Source organism: Cyprinodon variegatus, unplaced genomic scaffold, assembly GCF_000732505.1.
Source record: "Cyprinodon variegatus isolate N-32 unplaced genomic scaffold, C_variegatus-1.0 Scaffold23, whole genome shotgun sequence".
In the NCBI taxonomy this organism is placed as follows: Eukaryota; Metazoa; Chordata; class Actinopteri; order Cyprinodontiformes; family Cyprinodontidae; genus Cyprinodon; species Cyprinodon variegatus.
Window position 1 is genome coordinate 1254910 of NW_015150476.1, and position 26592 is coordinate 1281501.

At 35.9% G+C, this 26592-nt stretch overlaps 1 protein-coding gene across 1 annotated transcript in view; it reads left to right on the top strand.

Annotated features, from left to right (window-relative positions):
- astn2 (astrotactin 2) overlaps nt 1-26592 on the top strand; it is a 398940-nt gene that overhangs the window by 237790 nt on the left and 134558 nt on the right. Inside the window, exons 12-13 of the mRNA XM_015392541.1 lie at nt 15893-16059; nt 20056-20244. Coding sequence (XP_015248027.1) covers nt 15893-16059; nt 20056-20244 — 356 coding nt within the window. The remainder of the gene's footprint in view (nt 1-15892; nt 16060-20055; nt 20245-26592) is intronic.

Below are 26592 nucleotides of genomic sequence, written 5' to 3' on the forward strand. Positions count from 1 at the left end.
GCGAGCTGGAGGAGGTGTCTGGAAATGGACTGCCTCCACGACCCTGTCCTGAATAAGCGAAAGACACTGAGTACAAAAAAGGATGATTAATGATGTTATTCTTTTATGTATTTGTAGAACATTGAGGTATTTAGCAGTTGCATTAATCCAGAAGAGGCTTAACAGATGAGTATCAGTGGTATATATTCCAAAGAATTATTTCTCAGTTGTGAAATTTTTGAACAATCCTTCATCTTAAATTTGAGAATTAGTTATGACCTGTAAAACTCATTGTCGATCATAATTCAGATAATATGTTATGTAATTTTTTTGTTGTTGTTGTTTTATCCATTCTGGAGTAGTTGAATTTTAAAACATTGTTATAACCTCCAAAAATAAAGAAGAGAATAATAATGAAACAGTTAATTTTTTTTGCCTCGCATAGAGTCAGCATGTAGGTAGATTATGCTCATGGAATATTGGTTTTATGCAAACCCTGTAGTCCCTTATCTCTGCACACCCCTTCCTGAGTGTCCCTATGGTTCTTTGTTCCTGACAACTGAGCAGCATGACTCCTGCTGCTCTATTGCAGAGCTCTACTCAACTTACATCATTGCTAGTGAATTTCAGCCCCTTTAAATTTAAAGCAATGCATTTAAAATGTTGATGGGTTTTTTTGTATTTTAGATTAAGCATTTCTTTTAAAGTACTGCAAAGATGCACAAGACACTGCTCGAAGAAAGTATTGAAAATAAACATATTTACAGAATAACATTAAGAAAAAAAGGAGGATTAAGGAGGATTTTAGGCAATAATGTGAGTTTGTACAATTCAGTGGCTATACAGTTACAGCAGGATCATGTATTTAAATAATTTCAGTAGGGCTCTTTTACAGACACAAGCGAGTATCAGACAGACTGTCCAAATAACAGAGCATATAACAGCCCCCGCTAAATGGCTATGCCAGCCAAGCTGAGTTAAGAGAGGGACAATGCACTCGAGCTTCAACACAAACCCATTATTCACTCGCATAACTCTCTGTTTTATAGTTACCTCTAAATAAAGCAGGGTGAGATATGGAGACAGCGATTTTTAAATGTGCCAGTTACCAAAGTGCTAAGTGGTCTTATTCTTATAAACTAAGAGCAAATATTACAAAATAATGAATGAATGAATGAATGAATGAATGAATGAACTTTAGAAATCTCACAATAAAGAAATTCTGTGGTCTCCACATTCATTAGTAACACACAAGGTAGGAGCAGGGAACTGGAAAAATTTTCTGTCAAATTTTGAAGACAATTATATATAGAGGCAAAATCTACAGTATATTGTGTGTTTTTGTTTAAGATGGCAAAACAGTTTTGCATTTGATCATTCAGATTTAGTTCCCAAATATAAAGGTGTCAAATCATTGCCAATTGCTCCTCACAAGTAGCTTTCATACAGCATACTCTCAAGTGGCCTTATGCTGATAACAATAAATTCCTTAAAGAAGCATGAAAGATCACAATAACATAAATCATGTAGCTGAGTGAAAACATAAATGTGCCAAAACAATGAAAATTGCTCCCCACATGTGGTTTTACATACCTGTACAACAGAGTAAGCTATTAAGATTCTGTTTAGTATGGTGATTTACATTAACACATAATTTCAGATTCCAGAAACGGATCTCAGGCACTTAGCTTATAAATTCATATTACATTATATATGGTTAATTTAAACAAATTATCATTTTTCAGTGTGCTGTGCAATGAGACCCGCCTCTTGTGTGGCTTTTCCATACTCTCAGTGGTTACTACATTATTATTAGCACTGCACAAGTAATCACACAGAGGGGGGTGGGGGGTGCTATTTCCCCACTTCACTGACTTATAATACAAGCGGATGATGCAACATAAACCCTGTTATGCTGATCCTCAACTGAGTAATATGTTAAGAAAATCTGGGTCATGAGCTATACAACTCTGTAAACTATACCTAAGGTTTGTACCCCTGCAACATGTTCAATTTATGTTCCAATCAACACCACACCAAAACTTGTTGCTCTCAGTCACCCCTCAGAAAAGCTTTAAATGGATAGCTTATTAAGCTACAATAATGGGGAATTCAGACCAACTGCATAGTTTGGACTGCATATTGACCTGAATGGTACTGAACGGTTTCAGTATTCAAAGGAAGAATTTAACAGCATATGCCCTATTTAAAGTAAAATTGTGATCATGATTTACAAAATCAAAACTCAAAGTTAAAGGAACCATAAGTAGGACATATATTTTAAAATTAACCAAATTCATTAATTCTTGTGCAAAAATCCAAATGTCCATTCAGTTTTAAGTGTTCAACTTTTTTAAAATTTAGAAAGATAATACTAATTTAATTACTTGAAAAATTTATATTGTCTAGGTCTCAGCAAAGAGAAAAAACATACATCATAACTTCCATTTAGGAAGTTATGATGTATATATTGGCATTGGTTGAAATATCTTGGATCAAATTTAGATAAATTTATTAACTTTTTGATTATATTGAATGAAACTTGAATATTTTTAAATATATTCTGATTATACTAAACATATTTTGAATTGAGTGTATTGAATGAAACTTCTGAATATATTGAATCAAAATTGGCCTAAAAGAATTATGGGTAATGTCGTTTCAAAACAGACAACTGAAGACCTCAGAGCCAACAGACCATTTCACACATTTTGGCTTGTTAAAGGCTGTCATACTGTTCTCATAATTTCAAATAAATTAACTTAATTTCATTATTAATTTGTTAATTAATGAAACATTAATTAAACTAATCAATGTATAAGTAAAAGCATTGATTAAATAATATCCATGAAACAGCCCTTTTTTTTCCCTCACTGTAGATTTAGTGATCTAATTTGGCCATTTGATGATGGCGGTAGACTTTGAGAGGTCTCTGTATTTCTGCCTGTGTGAATGAATAACAGAAAAGGAAAACTCAAAAGAGTTGGGAGGAACAAGGTGGTGGTGACAAAGAAACTAGAACAAAAAGTGGACACAGTTAAACGTGAAGGAGAGTACAGAACCTGGGAATTGACATGTCTAGAATAAAAGAGATTGGGTGTGTGCACAAAATTGTGTTGTTGGCAAAAAAAAAAATGTTGTGGCTAAGAAACGCTAATCTATGTGCAGAAAATATAAAATTTTGCCCAAGAAATATAATGTAAAGAAATCCTACAGTACTCTGGAATAGGAGTCTGTAATTTATGTTTGTTCACCATAAAGAGATATGCACCACTACATTTATCTGTATTTTCTGATTTATTAAATTTCTGATTGTTTCAAACCCAAGTTAACCTTCTATCTGGGACGACCAGTGTAGATATACTTACAGGAGAAGGGTTTTGCCTCTGAAGCAATAAAACCGTTTTACCTAATTTAACACATCTGAGCAGTTGCCGAGCTTCAGGCCATGCATCACAGCCACCTCCAAATTCAATTAGGCTGTCAAATATAAGTATTTTATCCCCCACCCCTACTCCAACACCTCGTCTGTCAGTGTGATTTAGAGCTTTGCTGTTTCCAGAACTTTCATTGTTTGGAGACTCAGCAGCATTCCAAATCAGTTTTTTTCTCTCTTATCATCCTTAAGCATTTAGTGTTTGTTGCATGTGTCTCACCTACAGTACTACTCTCTGCTATGTGTAATGCTACTATATTTTTACGGTCAACATATTTTTTAAATGCCATTTTTATATTAAAAAATGTTTTTAATAGATTGTAAGAAATCTAGAGTTGCTGAGAAGAATGAATAGAATTGATTCAGAAGGTATGTAAACTGTTAGAATATGCAAAATTAGATAGACGTTTATATTTTATGTACGCTTTATTTTCTGTAGACTTTCAGATAGTTGTGTTGTTTGATGGTTTTTGCTTACCCTTATATTTTTTGTTGTCAAATATACTTTAAATTAGTGTCCGTATTGGTAATTTGCAAAACTGTCTTTCTTTTCATAAATGATTTAACCACATATTAATATTAAAGCAGTTAGTATTGTATTTCATCAAAAAAGCTGAGCTGACAAGCACATCTCTGTTGAATTGGTGCTAACTTGAGGAATATTCATTTAGCCATAGATATCACAATTATAGATTACTCATAACTATTCCAATGACTCCACCTTATTGTGGTGCATGGCTCCAACCTTGCTCTCCTGAGAAGGTTAACATTACATCCTCAAGTATTGTATTTGGGTCTGATACTGGATGGTTTTTCCTTTTGATGCAGAGAATTAGAGCCTTGCTTTAATACACTAAGCATAAAAGACTGGAATTTATTAGAAGTCTCTGAACTCAAATTATCCCTTAATTTAGTTTGATCTAAAACTATCTGTAAGAAAACAGTGTAATCCATATTTTGATTTTAATTTATTTATGCTTTGTGTGAAAAAGTTTTTTTTTCTTTGCTAAGATCTTAATTTGATAATATAGTGATCTTTTGATCAGAAAACTAATTAGAAAGATACAAATCTGCAGCAATTATCAGCAAAGATCTATTAATGATGAGCTCTGCGGGATGATTATAAAATGTGCTGTTTGCTATTAAATAATTTATGAGAAATTTATGCTTACAGCATGCCAACTAATAGTAACATGACCTGTTACCTAGGCAATGGCTGGTAGGTGGCTTTGAATGTAGGCTTTGATAACCTGCACCCAAAATGTCATAATCCATTTAGTTTAAGTATATGTAGATGGAACTGTCTATTTATAAACAGATTTTCAGTCACTTTTACCACTACTGCTATGAACCACACATATAGCTGGGTATATTGATACCAATTCTAACTAAGATCTGAGACATTTTATGCGAGTGGCCAACATTTATAGGCTGAAACATTATATTAAAAGACAAAAATAGCTTTTAGGAACCCCATCTTGACAGTTACTTGTTAATACATCAGTTAATACAATTCAAACAGCTACTTGGGCACTATAATCATATGAATCCTAAAACTTGTAAAATATTTAAACCTTTATTTGGGGCTAGATTTTGGTGCAACTGTTTTGCACCCAAATGTTTTCTTGATTCTCCTTTTGCTGTCAGTCATTCAGGCCTGGTATGTCCGTAGATGAGCCAACTTGTAACCACTAACATAAGCAACAGAGATTTCAAAGTGCTTGCAAGCAGTCACAATTTAATATACTGTAAAACCTGCTCCATGGTGGAGTTGAATAATGAATACATAAACTTTATTATACTGCCAGTACCCTTTTTCATTGTTGCGTACTGCAAGCACTTCAGATTATATTATACATGCTGGGCATCAGGTCAAAATGAGGACCACTTACATACACAATGTATCTGTGCTCACATGATAGAACAGAACATCATCTAATCAAAATCAAGTGATTACATTAGAAAAATGAACTAGACATGATTATTGTCAATTAAAATCATCTATAGCTACCACTTTCTTAGTCAAATAGCATTGCATGTGATTATCAATTCCATCCTTAATTGTTTTCCTTTCTATGACTACTTTTGTATTTTTTTTTTCAACTTAGATAAGATAGAGAGCCGAAAATAACTTTTAAATGGACTTGCATTGATTTCCTTTCAAACAGAAAATAATGGAAGAAGTTATTAAAAAAAAAGTTGGAGGTTTTTTTTTTTTTTTTGTTCTGAATTAAAAGGAACAGTCTTATCAGAACATCAGTTATTTCCTTTAATCCCATCGTGTTATAATGCAGCATTAGGAGACTTAAAGGTTAATTTTTGAAAGCTTTGTGTATAAGTGATGGGCAGTGCACTTCTGGTGGTAAGACACAGTTGGCATTCTGTGGACTTGGTAAGACACAGTTGGCATTCTTTGGACTTTTCTACCAGAGAAAGATTTCCAAACAACATACCTTCTTTTTGTTGTGAAGGAAACATGTGGCACCATTATTCACAGCCAACTGTCAGCTGGCTACCATCCTTGAGAGATTACATATTTTTGGGGCATGTAATGCTGGGGGCGAGTTGCCCTGAAAATGCAAGGCCAGAGTAGGGACAGGGCCTGGAATAATTTATTTAAAATCTATTGATAGCATTAACTGAGAGGACTGATGTTATGTACATCCAACATAATGAAAATTCTGGAGGATTAAAATGGTTTACTGTCAGTCCAACAGCAGGTTGATTGCACTGGAAACTAGACATCATTTTGCCCAAAAAAGCATAAATTGGATTATCAACAGAAGAAAGATAGGGAAAAACACAGAATGAGTGGGGGCAGCTGTTAAATACAGTCTTTCCCAAAGGTCAAAGGTGTGTTTGCTTGTTATCTATATTCCAATAAAAGCTAATGTAGTCCAACTCAGACACAATGCAGAACCAGTACTGTACTGAAAAAGGTTATAGAATAGGCTTTTAATAGGATCTTATTCTAACAGAATTTTACCAGCTTTCATTTTTCTATTGATTGTTATTGTTTCATTTAGTTTTACGTTAAAATATTTGTTTCATTGTGTTATTCCTGTTTTATATTTTATTGCTGAGCACTTTGTGATACATTCTCTGTGAAAGGGCTTTATTGAAATACCATACTTTAAAAAAAAAAAATAATAATTTAAAATATATTTTTTATTAATTTGGTACAGTGTCTTTATTCAGATATAGTGCATAATGATTTTAGAAAAAACCAATACATTACAAAGTCAGAATCTCAAAGTAACAACTGGTGCTTTTAGGTGGACTCCCACTACTTGCTGCAGATAGAAAAAAGAAAAAAAAATTAAGAAAAATGCCTGAGACAGCTAAGAAAGCAGGCTTCAGCACCCAGGTTGGTGGTATAACCAAGAGCCCTGCTAAACTTTAAAGATACATTCTCTAAAGGAGAATTTTTCTTTTTTTCTGTGCTTAAGCACAGGCGTCTGAAGCAATTACCATCTCGAGAACATAACTTAGCCCTTTGTTTTGGGTCCCATATAACTGAAAGTGTTGTATTCAGTAAACCTTTCAGACTTGAAGTCAGAGAAAAAAAAAATCTACCTAGTTTTTCTTAACTTTTGACAACTTTAAAACCATACTACAGCCACAGTCTCTCTCAAGTAAAGCACTTAAAGGTTATTCCAAACTTGTTTTATCTTTTTTTTTTTTTTTTACAAAGTGCTGGTTTTAACCAGGGGTTAATCAACTCTTCACTCACGTCCTGAAAAGTGCCAGAAGTCTTCTACTGGCTTTCATATAGCTTTATAGATTTATAAATAAGCTCAAACAAATGTTTCAACCTGTTCTGATTAATACATTCTACCAGTCAAGATATTTAAGTCTTTGCCTGTTGCTATGAAGAATATATTTAGATTTCTTTCTGCTAAAGCTTGCCTATATTAAAATAACTATCAGCTTGGCTTTTAGCTTCTGGGATTCAGTGTCTGCCGTTGCTGTGGTACTGTAGCTTTCTGTATTGTAAATAAAAAAAGCTTGATAAAACCTTGATAACATTTCGGTAAAGTGAGGTTTAGTTTATTGGATTTTTTGTTGTTCACCAAAAATGAAGTATTTAGTGTGTGACTAAATATTTGCATTTGTGTTAAACTTGTTTCTATGCCTGCTATATGCCTAGATAATATAGAAATAGTTTTCCCTGATCTTCCCCTTCTGAGAAGGAAGTCTCTACAATGAATCTCATGGTAATCTCACTGTGTGTGGTGTGTTACGAGTGATTTGGTTTGCTCAGAAGGGCATTGGTACCTCTTCGACCTCAGTTCTTGGATATCAAACGTGTTGGAGTATTTTAGCCCTATATCCGAACATGTGAAGTGTTCCTTGAGCATGTGCATGGATGCACTCTTTTGCTGTGACCTGCAGCAAATTCAAAGGCATTTTCCTGGGAAACAAAACTCAACTCGCAGGTTCAGTATCTAGGTTCAGTCCCCTTTAGCCAACAATATTTCTTTTTATAATGCCTTTTCTCATTTAAAACATCTATTCAAATTTTCTGAAAGAAATTTGTTTGCAAAGCTTTGTGCTTGACATTGCTATAAAACCACTGTGTAGGACCAGTTATACTAGCCTACAATTGCTTATCATTATGTGAAATTCATTAGGCTCTTTAGAATCTTGCGGTGTTATGGGCATTAACATACAGTAGTGTTGGGATCTCAGAGCCTCTTTAGGCATTGTTTGTAAATCTTTAGCTTTCCATCACCCTATAATTATTTGTTGAAGATAATCGTGTTAAAGAATATTATTGAATCAAAATAATATTTCTTTTTTGTGAAATTTTGTTTTTTTCAGAACAGACCTTTCCTATTGTGAAGCTGTCTTAACTTTTGAAAAGGTGGATTAGCGGGCTATGTTTTGCTAGAACGAAGGTTATTCCTCCTTTTCAGTTTCTTCCACAGGCTGTCAGTCTGATGAACACTTAAAAGTCCGAGTACCCAGGCTGATACCATGCTCCTTGGCACTGATCCAACATTTTCTGTGTAAACAAGTTTGCTTGTTTATTCAGATTATTATTTTTAATATTTTGGTTTATTTGTATTTTAGTTAAATTAATGTATCCGTTTAGAGCACAGCAGAACTTAAGTCAAATTTGTTGTGTGTTACCTCTGGCAACTAGTTGAAATGACACCAGTGTTGTGCATATGCATGAGAGAATAGAAAAACACCTACAAATGTCTTCAGAAGTAAAAAAAATAAAAATCAATAAATATTGAAGTTATTTATAGCATAGCATCTTACATTTTTAGCAGATTGATGAACATTTCTAGTTCAAATCTGACCTCCTCTCTTCTTAAAAGCTTCCCCTTACTGTATTTACTCTTGTCTTGTTCTGTCACCAATCAGGCTATGAATTGGTCCTTTTGTCAAACCAGAAAGAAGTTATATTTTCTTACTTGTCTGTGTAGTCTTTCATGGTGTTTGAGGTGCACTTGTTACAGGTCTTTTGTGATTGTTCTTCACAAACAGGTACCTCTGTTCTCTCACTGTGGCAGATACTAAAAAAGTAGCAGGTGGAATGAGAGTGCACATATCCACCTGGATGCCCAGATAATTTCATTTGAATAATTGAGCCTAAAAAGGGAACTGTGGTAAAAAGAGGAAAGGTTATTTTACATCTCGGGCAATTGCAAGGGCATGTATGAGAAAAAAAAACCCACAGCATATGTCTTAAACTTTCACAATTAACCTTTATATAGAAGATTTTTGATGATCCTGGTTCTGTTGGAGGTTTCTTCCTGTTAAAAGGGACTCTGTCCCCTCTACTGTTGCTGCAGGCATCCTCGGAGTGAGGGAATGCTGTCGAGTCAATGAGTCAAAGCAATCAGCTGGTTTCCCTTATATAGAAACATTTATGATAAAAAAAAAAAAAAAAAGCTCTTCCTCACCCACTGAGGCCGGTCTCCCGTTTTTTCCTCCAAGCCCGGGTTCCCTACCAGAGACCTTGGAGCTTGAGGGTTCTGCGCAGTATCTTTGCTGCTCCTAGAACTGCACTTTTCTGGACCGATATGTCTGATGTATTTCCAGGGATCTGCTTTAACCACTCCTCAGGTTTGGGTGTTACTGCCCCGAGTGCCCCAATGACCATGGGTACCACTTATGCCTTGACCTTCCAGGTTTTCTCCAGCTCTTTCGTTTTCTTCCAAAAGTTTTGAAGGAGTTCCCACAGATGCTTAGCACTTGTTGGCCCTTTTGCCTTCACTCTGCGGTCCAGCTCACCCCAAACCATCTCAATTGGGTTCAGGTCCAGTGTTTGTGAAGGCCAGGTCATCTGGTGCAGCACCCTGTCACTCTCCTTCTTGGTCAAATAGCCCTTGCACAGCTTGGATGTGTGTTTGGGGTCATTGTCTTGTTGATAAATAAATGATGGTCCAACTAAATGCAAACCAGATGGAATGCCGCTGCAAGATGCTGTGGTAGCCATGCTTTTAGGACTGCCTGACCTTCATGTCTTAACCTCTCGTTTTTCGTTACTGAGCTGCTTTTTCTTGCCATAAAACAAATTTTAACAGTCTAATCAGTAGGACTATCAGCTGTGTATCCACCTGACTTCTGCACAACACAACTGATGGTCCCAACCCCATTTATAAGGCAAGAAATCCCACTTATAAAACCTGACAGGGGACACCTCTGAAGTGAAAACCATTTCAGGTGACTACCTCTTGAACTTCATTAAGAGAATGCCAAGAGTGTGCAAAGCAGTAATCAAAGCAAAAGGTGGCTACTTTGAAGAACCTAGAAAATAAGACATATTTTCAGCTGTTTCACACTTTTTTGTTAAGTAAATTTCAAAATCCTGGAGGATGTTGAAATTCCCCCTGGACATTTTTCTACGTATGAAAAGTAGGACATGTCCGGGAAAAAGGGGATTTCTGGTCACCCTACCATATCAACAATTTGTTGTATTAGTGAGTGAGTGCTTGCTGTTATGATGCTCGTTTTAAACCAACCACTCAGTGCATAGCTCATCTAAATATTCATGAGCATTCCATAAAAGGAAGGAACCTGTCATTTTATTCTGGGGCTCTTAACCAGGCTTGCATTAGGGCTCATGAAACAGCAGATATGCCATTTTCAGCCCAACCAATGTCACATACCCTATTCAGTACCAGCACCAAATACCCTATAGAATCATTTTATGACCCCTTTAATAGTTTTTCTGCATCAGAGATAAATCTATTTTGATATGTTTTCTGTCAGCACTTTTTAATAATCAAAAAATGCAATTACATGAAGCCAACATTTTAGCAACCTATTCATTTTTCTTTTTTCAACCCTAGGCTTTTAAAATAAGACCAAGTGGGTGTACCTGTACCTCTGGCAAAACCAAAGGGAGAGAAAAAGACAGCTGATACATGCCAGAGTTTTGTAGCTCTGTACTTCCATGGGGATTCCAGTCATGACTCCTCCTTTCTTGGAGCTTTACTGTATATGAAAAGGGGTTAATAATGTGCATCCAGAGATTCACATTTTTGCATGTCTCTTTCTCTGGTGCAGTTTATTCATTTGTTTTCTAAAGTCTTGGCCCCCCAAACAGGTACTGTAACTCTGAACTTGGCAAACACTATTTCTAACCATCTGGTACTGGAGATAAAAGTTTAATGCTTTTGTGAAAATAATTTGTTAAGCTTCAATGAAACAGATTACATCTGTGCCCCTCTGAAAATGTACTTTTCTTTATATGTTCCTAGCCTAAAGTGTTCTGCTAGTTAAGTCTGAACAAATGTAGTTTCGGGCCCTGTTCTGCCTATTTGGAGTTGATAAAGTAATGCTTGACAAATATAATTCAACGACGCAAAAACACAAGAGTGTAATTTGTTTTGAATTCATTTCAGTTTATTCATATAGCACCAGTTCACAACACATGTCACCTAAAGGCATTTTTACACAATTTAATTAAATTATATAGACAGATTGTTTTTTTTTTATCTAAGATTACAGCTGATTATATTGAGTCAATGACTTTGGAGGATTTACTCCTCCTAAATGAGCATGGGAAAACAGTAGACAGTTGTTTGCATTGTGCCATTTACTCTGCAACAATCCCTTACCCAAGCATTCATGCAGCAACAGTGGAGAGGAAAATGTCCCTTTTAATAGGAGGAAACATCAAGCAGAACCAGGCTCAGTGTAAGCAGCATACTACTGAGGTTGACTTGAAATTCAATGAGACAGAGACAAATGTACAAAATGAGCAAAGTAGCATTGATCCATTAATATTTTCTATGTTAGAAAAGTTACTGATAAACTGATCCATAGATAGTTCTGACTAGGAAAGAAACAGTAAAACAGATGATCTCTGGTTTTTATTTCAAAAAGATATGGAAGACAGTACATATATTAAAAGCTGAGCCCATAGCTAAATCTAGGAGAGAAACAGGACTAAGCTCTGGAAACAGGCTTAACTCTGTCACCAATAATGGGAGTTAGTTACAGCAGCAACCCAGCTTATGGCTTGCTTCACTATGGTGTCACATCTAAATATAACACCATGCAAGAGTAGATGATGTTGCTTTAATTAGGAAAAAGTAGGGAGAAAATAAAATTAAGGGTTGAACTACAAATAATGGAGAATTGGAGAGTAGAAGTTTAATGCAACAGAAGCATGAAAAGTGGTTCCTATGTCATCCAGCAGCCTAAATCTACAGCAGTATGAGAAAAAAAAAAGTGTTTTAGTGAGTAAGTTAAGCCATTCAACTGAGGTGTGACTGGCAAGAGACGCATCTAAAACATGGAGGATATTTGCCCTTATCTCATAAATTCAAACTTTCCATTAGTCCTTTCCAAATTTTCATACTGATGTGCAATGCCTAGCATGGGTACCCACGCATGCGTGGGAGTATTTTTCTATGTCCAAATTGATACTTTGTACAGCCAAATTTTTACAAATTATTTTTTGCAAAATACTGAAACTCAACATTGAGAAGATGACATTTCTTAACATAATTTTTCTAGTCTAGCTATAAATGTCTAATGGAGCCTAGGCAGAAGTTCAATTGAAGAAATAATTACTTAACCATTTCCGCCTCCGACAGAGGCCAATCAGCTTTGAACCATACCACCACTAAAGCAACTCAACATCCATAGTTCACCTTAAAAGGTCTGTACATCCACATTTCTGTCTGCTACCCAAAGAGCAGGCAGTGGTTGCGCTATGTCGGACTTCGATTCAGATGACCCTGATTCAACCCACCTCCATCCCCTTCTCTATTATCGTAGCTAAAGCTTCATCAGACTGTCATTCCTCCCAGACTCTTACTGCGTTCCCTATCTTATTTTAAACAGTAAGGCAGAAGACCACGATGTTGAGCCTGGTTCTACCAGAGGTTTCTTCCCAAAGGGGAGTTTTTCCTCTCCACTGTCGCTTCATGCTTGATAATCATGAACAGGTTCATGCATCTGGTGTTATCCAAGCTGGACTTCCATTTTCCTGGTCCGCGCTCACGCAGTGACCATATACCTCAAGCACATCGTCTGCTCTCCATATAGCTCAAGCACATCGTCTAGCCAGCCAGCAGTCTGAACCAACTTCATCCATCTCCAATCCACCACCAGGTTCAGGCCTGGGGGGAAATATCAGTGCTAATGTTTCCTGCCAAGATCAGAGCACCAAAGACTAAAGTAATTGTATCATTTAAATTCTTCTAATTGTCTTTTCTTTCCATGTAAGTCTTTAAGATTAAAATAGACATCAGGCCTGGGATTTGACTTGGCCTTATTAACATTGATATTATTTGTTGTTGATGATTTTTATGTTAGGGGAGCAGGTGTTATCACACTCAAAAATTCTAATGCTGGTCATTGGCAATTAGATAAGACTGGCTATGGTTAAAAACTTATGTAAGGATCTGGACAAAAAATAATTGTCACCATTCATATCTGAGACCTTTTAAAAGAATATGTTGCATGACAGAGGGCAGTGGAAGTGCTAACAGTGCACAATTTGGAATTCTTTACTGTGGGCTGTAACCATTGTTTTGACAGCAGTTTAAACATTAATGGCTATGTGTTGAGTTATTTTGAGTTACAAAAATGTAGGGCTTTACTCACAAAGGTAAGGTAAAGATGAAGTCTTCTAAGGGGGTGTTGATTATTACTTGGTTTAAACTTCCACTCCACATATTATTGGGTCTTTGTGGCATTCTTTGCTCTGAAAATCCTCTGAGTTCTGCTTTAGTTTTAATATGTGTATACTGGCATGTAAACCTTCGGTTGGAGATATGTTTTTTTTGTTCCCATTATTAAAGGGGTTTGATACAGATAGACATGTAAAAAGAAAACAAAATTCTATGCCATGTTCCAATTTTTTGCACTTCACAAAACACTTTGCTTTGTGTGAATATAATATATAATCACAACACAATAGTTTCCTGTTCTAAAGTCTCAACATTAATAGTAGTTAAAATGATAAAACGCTTTTTCATACCTTTGCAAGAGACTGTACACATGAATAAAAAAAATGGGACTCAAATGTCAAAAGGGATTTTATAGTAATATACATTTTATTTAAATATAAATAATTAAACATAAAATGTATTGGATTAAACATTATTTTAATTATAAAATGAAACCCTAAGAATGTACAAACTATTTGTTCAGCTAGTCCGCAATGGATTGACCACTGGCAGTTTTATAAACGGTTGCATCAGTTTCTTTTTTTTGTTTTGTAAAATGTACATCAACACTGACACATAACATTAACTTTAGTCATTATATGCTCACAGCAAAACCCACACATGCACCAAGAAATTCAGGAATCAGAGATGAGTCAGTAGCTGTCAGAAAGTGGGGTAAACAATACTCTTCAAAGTGTGTCTCTAACATAGTTAATTTAAAACCTGCAGATGTATTATCTACAGAAAGACAAAACAGCAGCAACACCTGCAGCTCTAAAGAAGGTCGTGAATGACAAAAACCTAAACCTTTTCTCCAAGTTGCTGGAAGCTGTTCAGTTGAATTCAGCTTCAGCAGTCAAAACCCACAAATATTAAAAGACTATCCATATTGTGTACATGTTTATTATTTATGGTTTTGTTGACTTTACATGTATATACTACCTGCATATGAATTTGTTGATACTGTTCTTTGTTACTCTGTTCTTTGTTGCATCAACAGCATGACATATTTTTAACATGTTAAGTTTAGACTTTGCTGTGGAGAATATTTACATAGTAAAATCAGTTATTTAGTTTTTCAGGTGGCCTTTGTATTTGAACAAGTAATTTAAGAAACTCGTACTGCCGATTAAGCAATTAAAAGTAATCTGAACTAAAAGCACTACAATAATATAATGTAGTTTCATATTTTTTACCATCAGTCCTTTACCCTTATAGTTTCAAACTGTCAATATCATTACTTTGTTGAGAGATTTTTCATTGTAATACATAGTGTCTCCTTTAAGTGTTTTACTGGGACATAAGCTGACAATCAGCTGACAAGCAGCCAATTTTATGTGTGCAGTACGATTTGAGATGGGTGAGAAAATCCTAATTAAGTAATAATAACAAAAATTGTGTTTTTTAATTGAGTGTCTGTTTGTCGAGTAGACATTTGTTTGTCTTTAGACAAAAAGAAGTCAGAGTCATAATTTATGGAATGAGTGGCTGTTCTGTAAATTAGCCAATATGAGTCAGAACAATGGGCCCATTGTTTTAATTTCTTTTAATAGATTATGCAGGGTTTAGACTCTGATGTGATTTAAAAGGGTACTGCTTACTGCTTTTTAATCTGTCAGTCACCAATCACTGGCATGGTTAATGTGTTCAATACTCATTAATTAGTGCAAATTTATTTAATTTTTTTTATAGCAAGTTGTAGTAAAAGTTCTGTCTGGAAACCCATAAAAATGCAACTAACAGTGTTTGTTTACTGAATGTGCGAAATACTTTTTTCACAATTTTCTCTCAGTTTCCCAGAGTCAAGAATTTCACATCATTGGTCACACTCCTTGGTTTGGGGACAAACTAAATATCCATCCCCTCTCTGATAAACACTTAAGCTTTCTGTGTTGTTTTTCCTTCTGTCAGCTTTATGAGAACAAGAAAACACTCTGAGTTTTGCTCCTGGTGCATAAAAACAAAAACAACACACAGATTTCTGTGCCAGTAGTGTCTATCCAAGCAAGTAGAGAACTGAGCTGTGTTTATGAGAGCAAATTGTTTAGTTTTTTTAAGTAATGTAATTACAACCATTTTTATATTGTTTAAAATACATTGTTTTATTTATGATTATTTCATTTAAATTCTAGTTCCATCAAACTTCTATTTTGGTTTTCCTATCACATCAACTTTGCCTTGTCATTGCCCTCTAGTCCTGATTAAAATGCACAATCTGACCTCAGTGCCTCTCCATTCCCTGTCTTGTTCCTAATCTATCCTTTCCTCTTCTCTACCTCATCATATATCTCCCACCTCTTCTCCTTCTTTCTCCTAATCCATTTTCCTGCAGTGTCCTGAGGGGCTAAGGCCAATGAAGGATGGCTCGGGTTGCTATGACTACTCCAGAGGCATTGACTGCACGGATGGCTTCAATGGAGGCTGTGAACAGCTGTGCCTCCAGCAGCTTGTACCACTTGAAGATGACCCTACTTCCAACAATGTTCTTATGTTTTGCGGGTGAGAATGGCTGCTATTAAGAAAATGTCAGTGCTAGTGAAAAGCAGTTTTCATACTCCTTAATACAGCCGTAGGAATTGCTTGGTACACCCCAGAATTCAGTAGATTTTGAGTTACAAAAAATTACAAAACTGTAAGGCAGTTGTCTTTAGTGTGACTTTATCAGTTCCTTACCCATCTGAAGAAATTTTGGACCAATCATTCTTACAATGTGTCCGTTTATAGAGATGTAAATACATTCATTAAGGTTTATTATGTTTCTGCCACAGGATTTCAGTCAGGCAAAGATTTGGACTTTGACTGCATCACTGCAAAAATTATATGATTGAAAGATTAGATTAATCAAAGCTTTAGCTGTCAGACAATAGCCTCGTGTTTCACCTGTACAGAAAAGTTCTTGGTTGACCCAATAAGTGGTTGGTCTGTGCATACCTCCACTACACTATGGACAGGAACTAGAACACTACTAAACAAGGTCTAAACAAAGTCCCACTCAAAAAACATTGTAGAGAAAAAACAATTGCTTATTTAGATGTTTCTTTAATTTCAACACCATTTTTTTAGATTCCTTTCCAGCTTTTCTTTCTTTTATGAGCCTCATTACAATATGTCTTGGTTTCATAGAGTATTTAGTAACACATTAGGTACTGAAACAAACTGCATTTAATCTGTTTATATTCAATAGGTGGAAGAAGCAGCTTATAATAATAATTGGTCGAAAACATCTGATTAACTTTTTCTGGCTGCTTTTTAACTCTTATCCAATGATAAGATAGAGGTTATCAAATTAAATTACTGAATGATTTTTTTCCACATAGCTCTATCAGAATGGTGTGTCTGCGGACAGGGAATATTGCTTATTTGTTAATTAGGTTTTAATGGCAAAATTTAATTAAAATTTGTTCCTCAGTCTGGTACCCATTTAGAAGTGTAAATATGAAAACAATCTGCAAAAACTCCATTGTATGTGGCTTGTAGACAATGTTTCTTTTATTGCAACTGCCCTTCATCTTAATAGCAAAATATTTTGTTTTTTGTCATTTCTTATTTAATCAAACTATTTAAGGGTAAGATAGTTTTCAAAATTATTTTCATTTCAAAGATCTTGAAATTTACATTATTTTTCTTCCAACTTCAAATACACTATAATGACAAAATATTGTCTAAAATACACACATTAATCAAATTGTTGGTAGTTTCATGAGAGAAAAACCCACAATGTTCACTCATGAAAAATTATGGTATCCTTCATCTATATTTTTTTTTCACAATCTTTTGAGGCATTCACTACAATCAAATGATTCTTTCAACTATCAATGAGGCTTTGCTCCTGTCAGCAAGTGTTTAGCTTTTATTTCGTTGAAAGACCATGACATGAGAAAAAGCTCTCTGACACTGGGCAGCACATTTCTCACCAGAATCCCTAGAGATTTGTTTGTACTCTGTAGATATTCAAGAAACCCTGTGCCAGATGAAGCTGAGCAGCCCCAGAGCATAACAAAGTCCCTATGTTTATCTTCTGTCAGCATAGAGCAGATATCTCTTGGCAAAAAGTTCAAATTTTGTCACATCTGTCCATAGGACATTCTCCCAGAAGCTTTGTTGCTTGTCAACATGTAGTTTGGCATAATTCAATCTCACTTTTTATGATTTGTTTTCAACAATGGTGTGCTCCTTGGTTGTCTCCTATTGAGTCCCCCTTGGCTCAAACAGTGACAGATGGTGCAGTCTGACTCTGATGTTCCTTGAGCTTAAAGTTCACCTTTGATATCTGAATAACTTTTTTTATGGGCTCTTTTGCTACCATTCATATTATCTGTCTCTTTGATTTATCATCAAGTTTCCTTCTCTGGCCATGTCACGGGAAGTTGGCCACAGTGCCATGGATCTTAAATTTCTGAAAAGTGTGTATAACTGTAGTCACAGAAATATAGAGCTGATTGAAGATGGTCTTATTGCCTTTACCTTTAACCTGCTTTTGCAATTGTTTTCTTTTTAATCTCTTGAAACAACTCTGTCATTCTCTACCTCTGGTTAATGTTGAGTTTGGTACGCACCAAGTAACCAAAGAGCCCATTGACTACTTGTAGTCAATGTTTTTAAGAGTGTACACACCTGTGATACTAATAAATGGACACACCTTTATTAAACATGTCCCTTTAATCACATCATTTTCATTCTTTCTATGGGTACCATCCAGTTTCATGATTTTAAATCTTTTAAAATAATTCTGTTGAAGCATGACATTATGATTATTTATAGTTTTGTGAGATTCAAGATATTTATGTGATCATTGTGGGTTTTATTTCATTAAACAATGGCACCAACATATTTATAGATGTGTGAATGTCACATTTTTGTAATCTTATACAGGTCCACTCATAACATTTAAGTTTAAAAAAGGCACACCTGTGGATTTAAGAAAGACAGACAGTAAGTGTAAAGTTTAAAGAATAAATCCATATTTTAGTGGCATAATGGTCGACCATCAGAACCTTTAGATCCCTGAAAGCATAATATTCATTTGTTCCAAGAATACCCAAGTATAAACAGCAGATCAAGCTAATGCACTGCTCAAGAAACATTGGCCCCATTTACACTACGCTTTTAAAACCGAGCCGAAATCGTTCAAAGCACGGTAACCAAGATAAGTGTTAAGTGAAAATGACACACACAACCGAACCATGCTAAACTAGTACTAGTTCATCTGTAGGGCTTGGCGCGGTTCAGTTGGCTCCGTTCTCAGTGAACAAACAGCACATGAGCAGACTGCGTCATCTCAGACATTCATAAAAAATACTAGCTTCCCTACGGTGCCCCACAATTTCCAGTGATGATCCTGCTTAGCAGTGTGATGAAACCTCAACGTCTGTCCTTGTTTCCTGCATCTATGAGCCCTGATTAGGTTATCATCTGTCGTATCCAATTCCCAAAAGCCGACTCTGTCGAGTAAATTCACCAAAGGCTGCCTTCTTCGCCTGACTCTCCGCAAACAACGAAATATCACAATTATAACAAAATTTCCCTGAATGTTACGGGCGGCACTTGATTTGCTTGATTCCCTCCTTATATCCTAGAGAGAAGTAGTACCTTAGATAGTCACTTGGAGGCAAGGAACTGTGCTAGCATGATGTGTAAACGGTCGTAAGGAACCGAGCACGGGATGGTTAACTGATCCAAGCTCGGTCCGAACTCGGCACAGATCGGTTTAATGTAAATGGGTAGTGGTGTAAATGGGGCTTTTGTCCCAGAGATTAATATTTAGTGGAAACTGTAAATATTAAACCAAGAAAAAAGTAAAGGCTGTTGTGAAGATGCTGGATTAGGGTTATATTATTTACAGTAAACTAGTCCTCTCTGACATAGCCTAAGAGGAAGAGACCAAATGCAATATTAAAATACTCACAGAAAATCTTTATATAAAGAGATAATGAAATCAATGTATTTGAAACGGGTGGTTGTTGTTACATTTAAAAGAAAATATGAAAATATGAACATATACAAGATTGTATTGGAGTGGAGGCATCCGGGTATGTGGATATCTCACGACTGGTCGAAATATGTTGATTTTAGAACAACACAAATTTAATAAATAGGGTACATTTCAATCATATTATTAATGAATCAGTGGAAGATTGCGTTGTATCTCATAATGAAACATGTAGTTGTTAACTGGTACAATGCAACATTTTTTATTGTAATTTATTAAATAGGTTATTTATGGTTTGTAATGACATACAAACCACCCTATTTTAGTAGATTGCCTCATCAGCATGTTATAATTAATCCAAGAAACAGTTTGTTCTAAAGCATCTCTATTTCTGGGGCCAAAATAGAGGCAGACTTGGATATGTTCACATTCTCCAATGTACTTTTTTTATTTGCATCTCCTGAAAGTGGTTAAAAAAGAAAAAGTACAGAACAAGACCTTTCACCTTTTGTGTGTGTATGTTCAGATATCTTGCTTTGTGCTGACAGCTTCTGCCTCATCCACAGGTGCGTGCAGGAGTACAAGCTGGCAGGAGATGGGCGCTCCTGCCTCCTGCAGTCAGAGAACTGTGAGGGACCAAAATGCCCGAGGCAGGATGTCCACTTCAATGACACTCTCTTTGGTGAGATGCTGCATGGATACAACAACAAAACGCAGCAAGTCAACTTGGGACAGATATTCCAAATGACCTTCCGGTAATTTATGTTCACATACCCACATGACACCACCACAAAGATTTGCTGTGTGATTTTTATTTATGTGTTTTTACCTATATTGACAAGTTCAAGTTCCAAAATATATTCACCTTAACCTTATTTCGGTCCTGTATCATCTTTCTTTTAATCCTTAACAGCTTTTAAAACAGCACATTTTTTACAAAAAATACTGGCAGTCTAAATACATATCTGTAGAATTATTATTTTTTTTATCCTTAAAAGGTTAGATTCAGAAATAAGTTTTCTCTTGCTACTTATTTAAGAAGCTTTAAGAGTCCATTATCTGAGTTGTTGGTTTACTGCATCCCTGCTTGCACAGATGTGGGTATTGTCCTTGCATTTCGAGGCATGAACAGTGATAAGTGTGAGTGAGCGGAGGATTGAGACTTATCCTGTGGCAGTTCTCCTTAAACTGGCAGCCTCCTGAAGATCTGGCACAGTATGATAAGTTGCATGCTGTCTGTAATAAAAAGCCCGATATAGCAGGATGATGAAGGCCCATCTATGCATGAATGCAATTCACATGAAAAAATACGCTCCAACCATATCTCACATTGGTTTTTATCTTTAACTTGTTCTACAGTCTATCGGTTTCATTCCACTAATTTTTTTGTGAGTTTTTTTCAGTCTTGTTATCATGTTGTGCTTTTATTCAGTTCTGGCTTTCTTGTCACAGTATCACCGTTTTGCTACTAAAAATATAATAGCTGATACCATTATCTGACTGGTGTATGTCTGTAAAACCACAGTATCTGTCTTTGACAATTTGGCAAAAACAAAACAATTCCCTTTATTGCAAAAATGCCTTTTTTGAATGATTAATATCTTGGGGACAATTGATTGGAATTGACACTAAAATGCCTGGTATATAAAACGCATAATAGCTGCCTTTGGGAGAGATTTAATTGATCTTTGATTTATAATGCACCTAAATTTTTTTGCAGGTGGGCAGGCAGACAGGAAAATATCTAGTTTTATTTAAATTAAAACATTACTTTACTACCTCAATTGTAATTCACTTCTAAAGAGTTGGTCCCAAAGGGAAATGAAAGGTTGTGGTTACTCATAGGGTCTGTCTTGCAGCAGTCCTGGAGAAAACAAACTGTTCTCATTTAACAGTCTTCTAAAGAGCATGCTCAGAGTAGTCTAAAGTTTTTCTCATATTATGGAGGATTATTCATGTCGAGAGGTTCAAAGGGAAGTCCTAGAACGTATTCTTTTAGTATTTTCATGTAGATGGCTTCACAGTTGCATATCAAATCAAGTTTGCTGTCCAGGTTAAGGCAAAGGTATTTATATTCCTCTAGCGGCTCCAGTTCTTCTCCTATTATGTTAATATGATTAAACTTGTTCTCCTTTTTTTTTATAACATCTAGAATCATCACCTTTGCTCACTTTTATGATCAGATAATTTTTTTACACACCATTTTACATAGTGGTTCACTAGCTCCCTATAATCAGCTTCTTGTCCAACTCTGATGCACCCATCAAACTGCAAGTCATGTCAGTGTTTGTGCAGACAGGACAGGACTCTGTCTTTCTCTCAAAGTCAGAGATGTACAGCGTAAAAAGGAATGGTGAGAGAACTTTCCTCTGTGGTGCCCCTGTGCTGCTACCATAGCAGCCATTCAAAATGGCCCGTCCTAGTCAAACGCCAGCCGAATGGCAGCCTTCCCTGCAACTCCCAGCAAAATCCCCTCCAACTTCCAGCCACTGGCCTTCTCCTGAGCATGCATTTTTTTTTTTTACTCTGACTCTGACCTTTCACTGAAATACAGGGTCTGATCAGGAGATAAAGCTTCTTTTTAGAAGATCAAAGATTGATGTTTAAAAGGGAATTGAGGGGGATCAGACAAGTGCCCATCAAGGAAAGTGGGGAAATTTTGAATGGCTACTACTGTAACTACCTGATTAGACACTTGACCCTTCAGTCTCACAATCTGTGGTGTTTGTCAGGTAGTCTTTGATTGAGGGGATTGCTGTTGCTTCCAACTGAGTCTTCTGGAGTTTCTGACAAAGTAAATATGGATGAATGCGCTAAATGCAATGAAGATTGATTTCCTCCACCGCTCCACCACTCTCATCTCTTTGCTTCAGCTCTGCACCTTTAGTGCCTCTTTTTCAATGCATTTTGGATGTGTGAATGTAGTTAAAATATTTTTACATCCTTTGAGTTGTTAATGAGCTGCTCCTAGGTGTAAAGAAAAATGGTACTGTTGCTATGGTATATTAACAAATGTCCAAAAATCATAAAATTTTGGAAAAACTCCTCACAGATGAACGGCATCCAACACCAGAGGTAAAACAATTAAAGAAAAAAAAATTTAACTCATATAAAAGAAACCTTACTCTGCAAACTAAGGAAATTAAATTATTTTAAAAATGATAACAGAACAAGCAGAACTACTCCATATGCAGCCACCTAAAACAACAGAGTTATAGAAAATAAATACATTTTTTAATTAAGAAATTGTGTGCCATGCCCTTTAAATTGTTTTTAAATAATTGCATTACCATTTGAGACATTTTTAATTTATATTCTGTTACTTTAAACAGAATTGAACGCTAAAATAAACAGAGGTTTTTATGCATCCATGTTATACATTGAATTTTTAAATAAAAAATTATTTAAAAAAATAATAATAATAAAAAATAAGTCTTTTTTGAAGTAGAGAACAACAATTGTTCATTTTGGTATATAAACAATTCCCTGATTCACATATTTTATAAAACACCTGAACTGACCGTTTTTTTTTTTTTTTTTTTATGGCTTAATGAGAGCATGGCTTTAGGCTGCCCTGCAAGTCTTTAAACCTGGGTTTGAATGGCGACAAAGTCATTCTTAAGCACATATCAAGGTGCTCATTCGTGATCCTTCATTGATATTTCTTTTTTATTATGTTCATGGTGGAGAATCCTGCTTCACAGCAGCAGATTGAGCCAAACATACTCAAAATATGCAGGTTCATCTTTGAGCACACCATTTCACTTTCCTTTCAACAGTTCACTGCAGTTCTTCCAGCAGTCCACACTTTATCTTCTTTCTTTTTCTCATCATATCCTCCTTCTTTCTCATCGCCCGGTTTGCCAAAGGTTTGCCTGCTGTGTCTAAAAGTGGTTTGCCGCAGTGACCCAGACTGACACAGCTCATTGACTAATTTGTATCATGTGTAGCCTGGTCCCAGGTGCTCCGGAAGGCTTTACCATATTAACAGGAGAAGCAGCACAAGTGAAGTTAGACACTGTCATCGGACAACATGCAGTAGGTGAGTCCGGATCCGAACCGCAGTCCACTAATCCGTGACCTCTGGCCTAGAGCATTTCATTGAAAAGAGACTACTGCCGAGTGACGCTGGCCAATAGAGGGATCAAGATCGCCGTCCCACTCACCCAATAAACTTAATTAAGACAGAAAAAAAAAAATTTAATAGTTAGAAATATATTAATATATTTTTAGATGTGCATAAAATATTTAATATTTAATGACAAGTAAAGATGTTTCGTTGATTGTCAGATTGGTGACGTATTTCTGCCCTGGGGCACAAAAATCTTTGGCCATTGACTCTTGTTAAAAGTTCTACATGTGCTGTAGCTCCTCTTCAGTGCAAAAGATAGGACCATCCTAGGGCCCAGAGCTGAGGCAAGTTTATTGTACACCACCTACTTCCGCAGAGTTGACATCACAGTCGTCTGTTATAAAGTGCTACTGATTGACAGGTTTATATAGTTATCTAGCAACAAGGTGTGGCTAGCTGCATGAAGCGAGGCCTCATTTTTGAAACATCAGGATCTGACACGACAGCGATTAAGACAGTTATAATTTAAGTATGATTTTTTCATATGCTCTTTTTTGTTGTTGGCATTCATGTAAATATACTGGTGTGATACCTTAGTATACATTTGGTTTTTGGTATATGTTTATTTTGAAGTTAAAGACCGCTGGAGAAAACTCCAGCAGCCGCCACTGCTACTACCGAAACACAAATTTGGGTACTAGTGCTGATTTGGTTTTGAAGATAGAATTAACTTTAATTACGGCCATAACGTTGCCATCCCAGCAGACGTTTGTGCTGTGCACATTTCCTAATATTAAGTTATTGCGTAACATGTGGTTCCTGTGCTGGCATTGAATATAACCTATTCAATGTCAATGCCTTTGTCAGTTGAACAACATACTGCTGTCATTTTGCACATCTCTGATGTTGCTGCTTTCATCTAGACCTGCGTCTGGATGCAGGTCAAATTCAGCAGGACTTCCTTGTATATCTACCCCTGCAGAAATCACTGATGCTGGGTCGTGGACAGTAATAGAATGGGTAATGTGCTGGAGGTAAGGGAGGATGATGAGCTGTCCTTCTAGGACTCAATTAAAACAGCTTTTTTTAAAGCCACCTAAAAACCTCTTGAGAGCGTTCCTTTTTTCTACCTTTGTTAACCAGTTCCTGATTGGTTGCCGTGTTTCGATTTCACAGAAAAGTTCAGCTCTTTCCTACATTAGCGATCACTGCTCTCTCCATGCGGTGCTGCTGTTGGACAACACCTAAGGTCTATACAGTAGCATGAGGTGAGAGCGGAGCAGTGAACACCTTCACCACATGGGATTCACTGCTTGGGATTCACTGCCTGATCTTCCACATGCAGATGCATAGAAATTCTATGTGAATCCACGGCACTAGTGGCAGACACCACATCTGGTCTGATTTAGAGAAGAACCTTGACGGAAAGAAAAAAACAAAACAAAAACAGCATATTATAAATAGAAAAGCACAAAAACACAAAATCTTGCATAAATAACACCCTTTTGGAGTCTTTTAAGAAAAACTTAAAACACTTGTAGATCTAAACATCATGGAACTTACAAATTCTGCTTTTTTGTAGGGGATATGTTGTTGGGTGGGATGGTGAATGTCTTTGGTCGGGACTATTTCTAACTATTTTGTCCTAGGCCCAGCCAAGGCTGTCAGTTCGCCTGAGTTCATGGAGCTATACTGTACCTTTTTTGAACACTGAATGAGGATCTCTGGCCTAGAAATATGCTTCAACCACAGGTTCGGCCTTGGGTATCATCAGATACAAGATGAGAAAAAAAGGGTGTAAATCTCCTCTTTTTGTAAGCTTTTCAGTTTGTATTAAGTTTCAATAAAAAAAGCATTTTTTTATATTTCCAAATATATACATTTTAATTATTATAAATATAAGCATATATTTCTAATGTATTGTTTTATTATTTATATTTGTTTATTCCTTTGATGGTTTTCTTGCACAAAAAATGTATGCCATGCGAGAAAAATAACTAGATTAATATTATATTTAAAGATTTGATTAAATCTGTTTGTAAATTTAAATTAAAGCTGTCTGAAGCCGATCTACTTTTTTTTTCAATAAAACGTTTCTACTATATCAAGTTATCTAATTTGCTTTGTAATTTGCTATTAAATAGCAAGGTTTAACAAATGCATGAGTTAAAGTAAACCTATGAACTATGCAGCAATATGATTTGCTTTTTTAAATAACAATTGTGCATAAAGTAAATGAGCTCCTTAAGGCATTAAAAATCTGTCTATTTCAGTTAGTCTGCTACTATAAGACGACATTTAACATGAGATAGAAAACAGTTAGCACTTGGATGGTTTTAGTTAGCTGGCTTTACTCTGTATCAGTGTGTGCCAAAGGGCCACATGTCAAGGAATGTGATGCTTATAAAGGATTGATAGGGATAAAGAGCTGTAGTGGGAATTGTTATCTTTGATCATCTCAAGAGCTGTAAGCTAAACGAGCCCTGACATCTACCTTCAGAGAATCTTTTAAACAAGATTGACATGTATACAGTCTAATATAGGAAAAGAACAAAAAAGCAAATGTTTTCTAATGGTTCACACGATTTAACCTGTTGGGAACTGCCTGATTCACTGACAGGGTGCAGTTTGACAGATAAAAGAATGGCATGGTTTAGAGATTTTAACCACAGGAGAGAGATAGTCTTGATCCATTTGCCCTTAAGCAGTGGGGAGCCCAGTGGTTCCTTCGCCTCTAGTCTGCAGGTCTATACACCAGGTCAAATAAAGCAGAGACTTGTACTAAAGCCAGGACTCACCTGGGCTTTTGAAAGTGAGAGTTTTGAATTTGCTTCAAAAGTTAACAAGCAATCTGATCTCGCTCTCTCTCTCTGACTCTCTCTCCCTGAGTGTGTGTATATATATATATATATATATATATATATATATTATATACCGTAAATTCTCTAATATTGGCCTGTATTCCAATAGCGGCCGGGTCTCTAATAATGGCCGGTCTCGCTGTCAGAGGAGGTAAATAATGGCCGGTCTC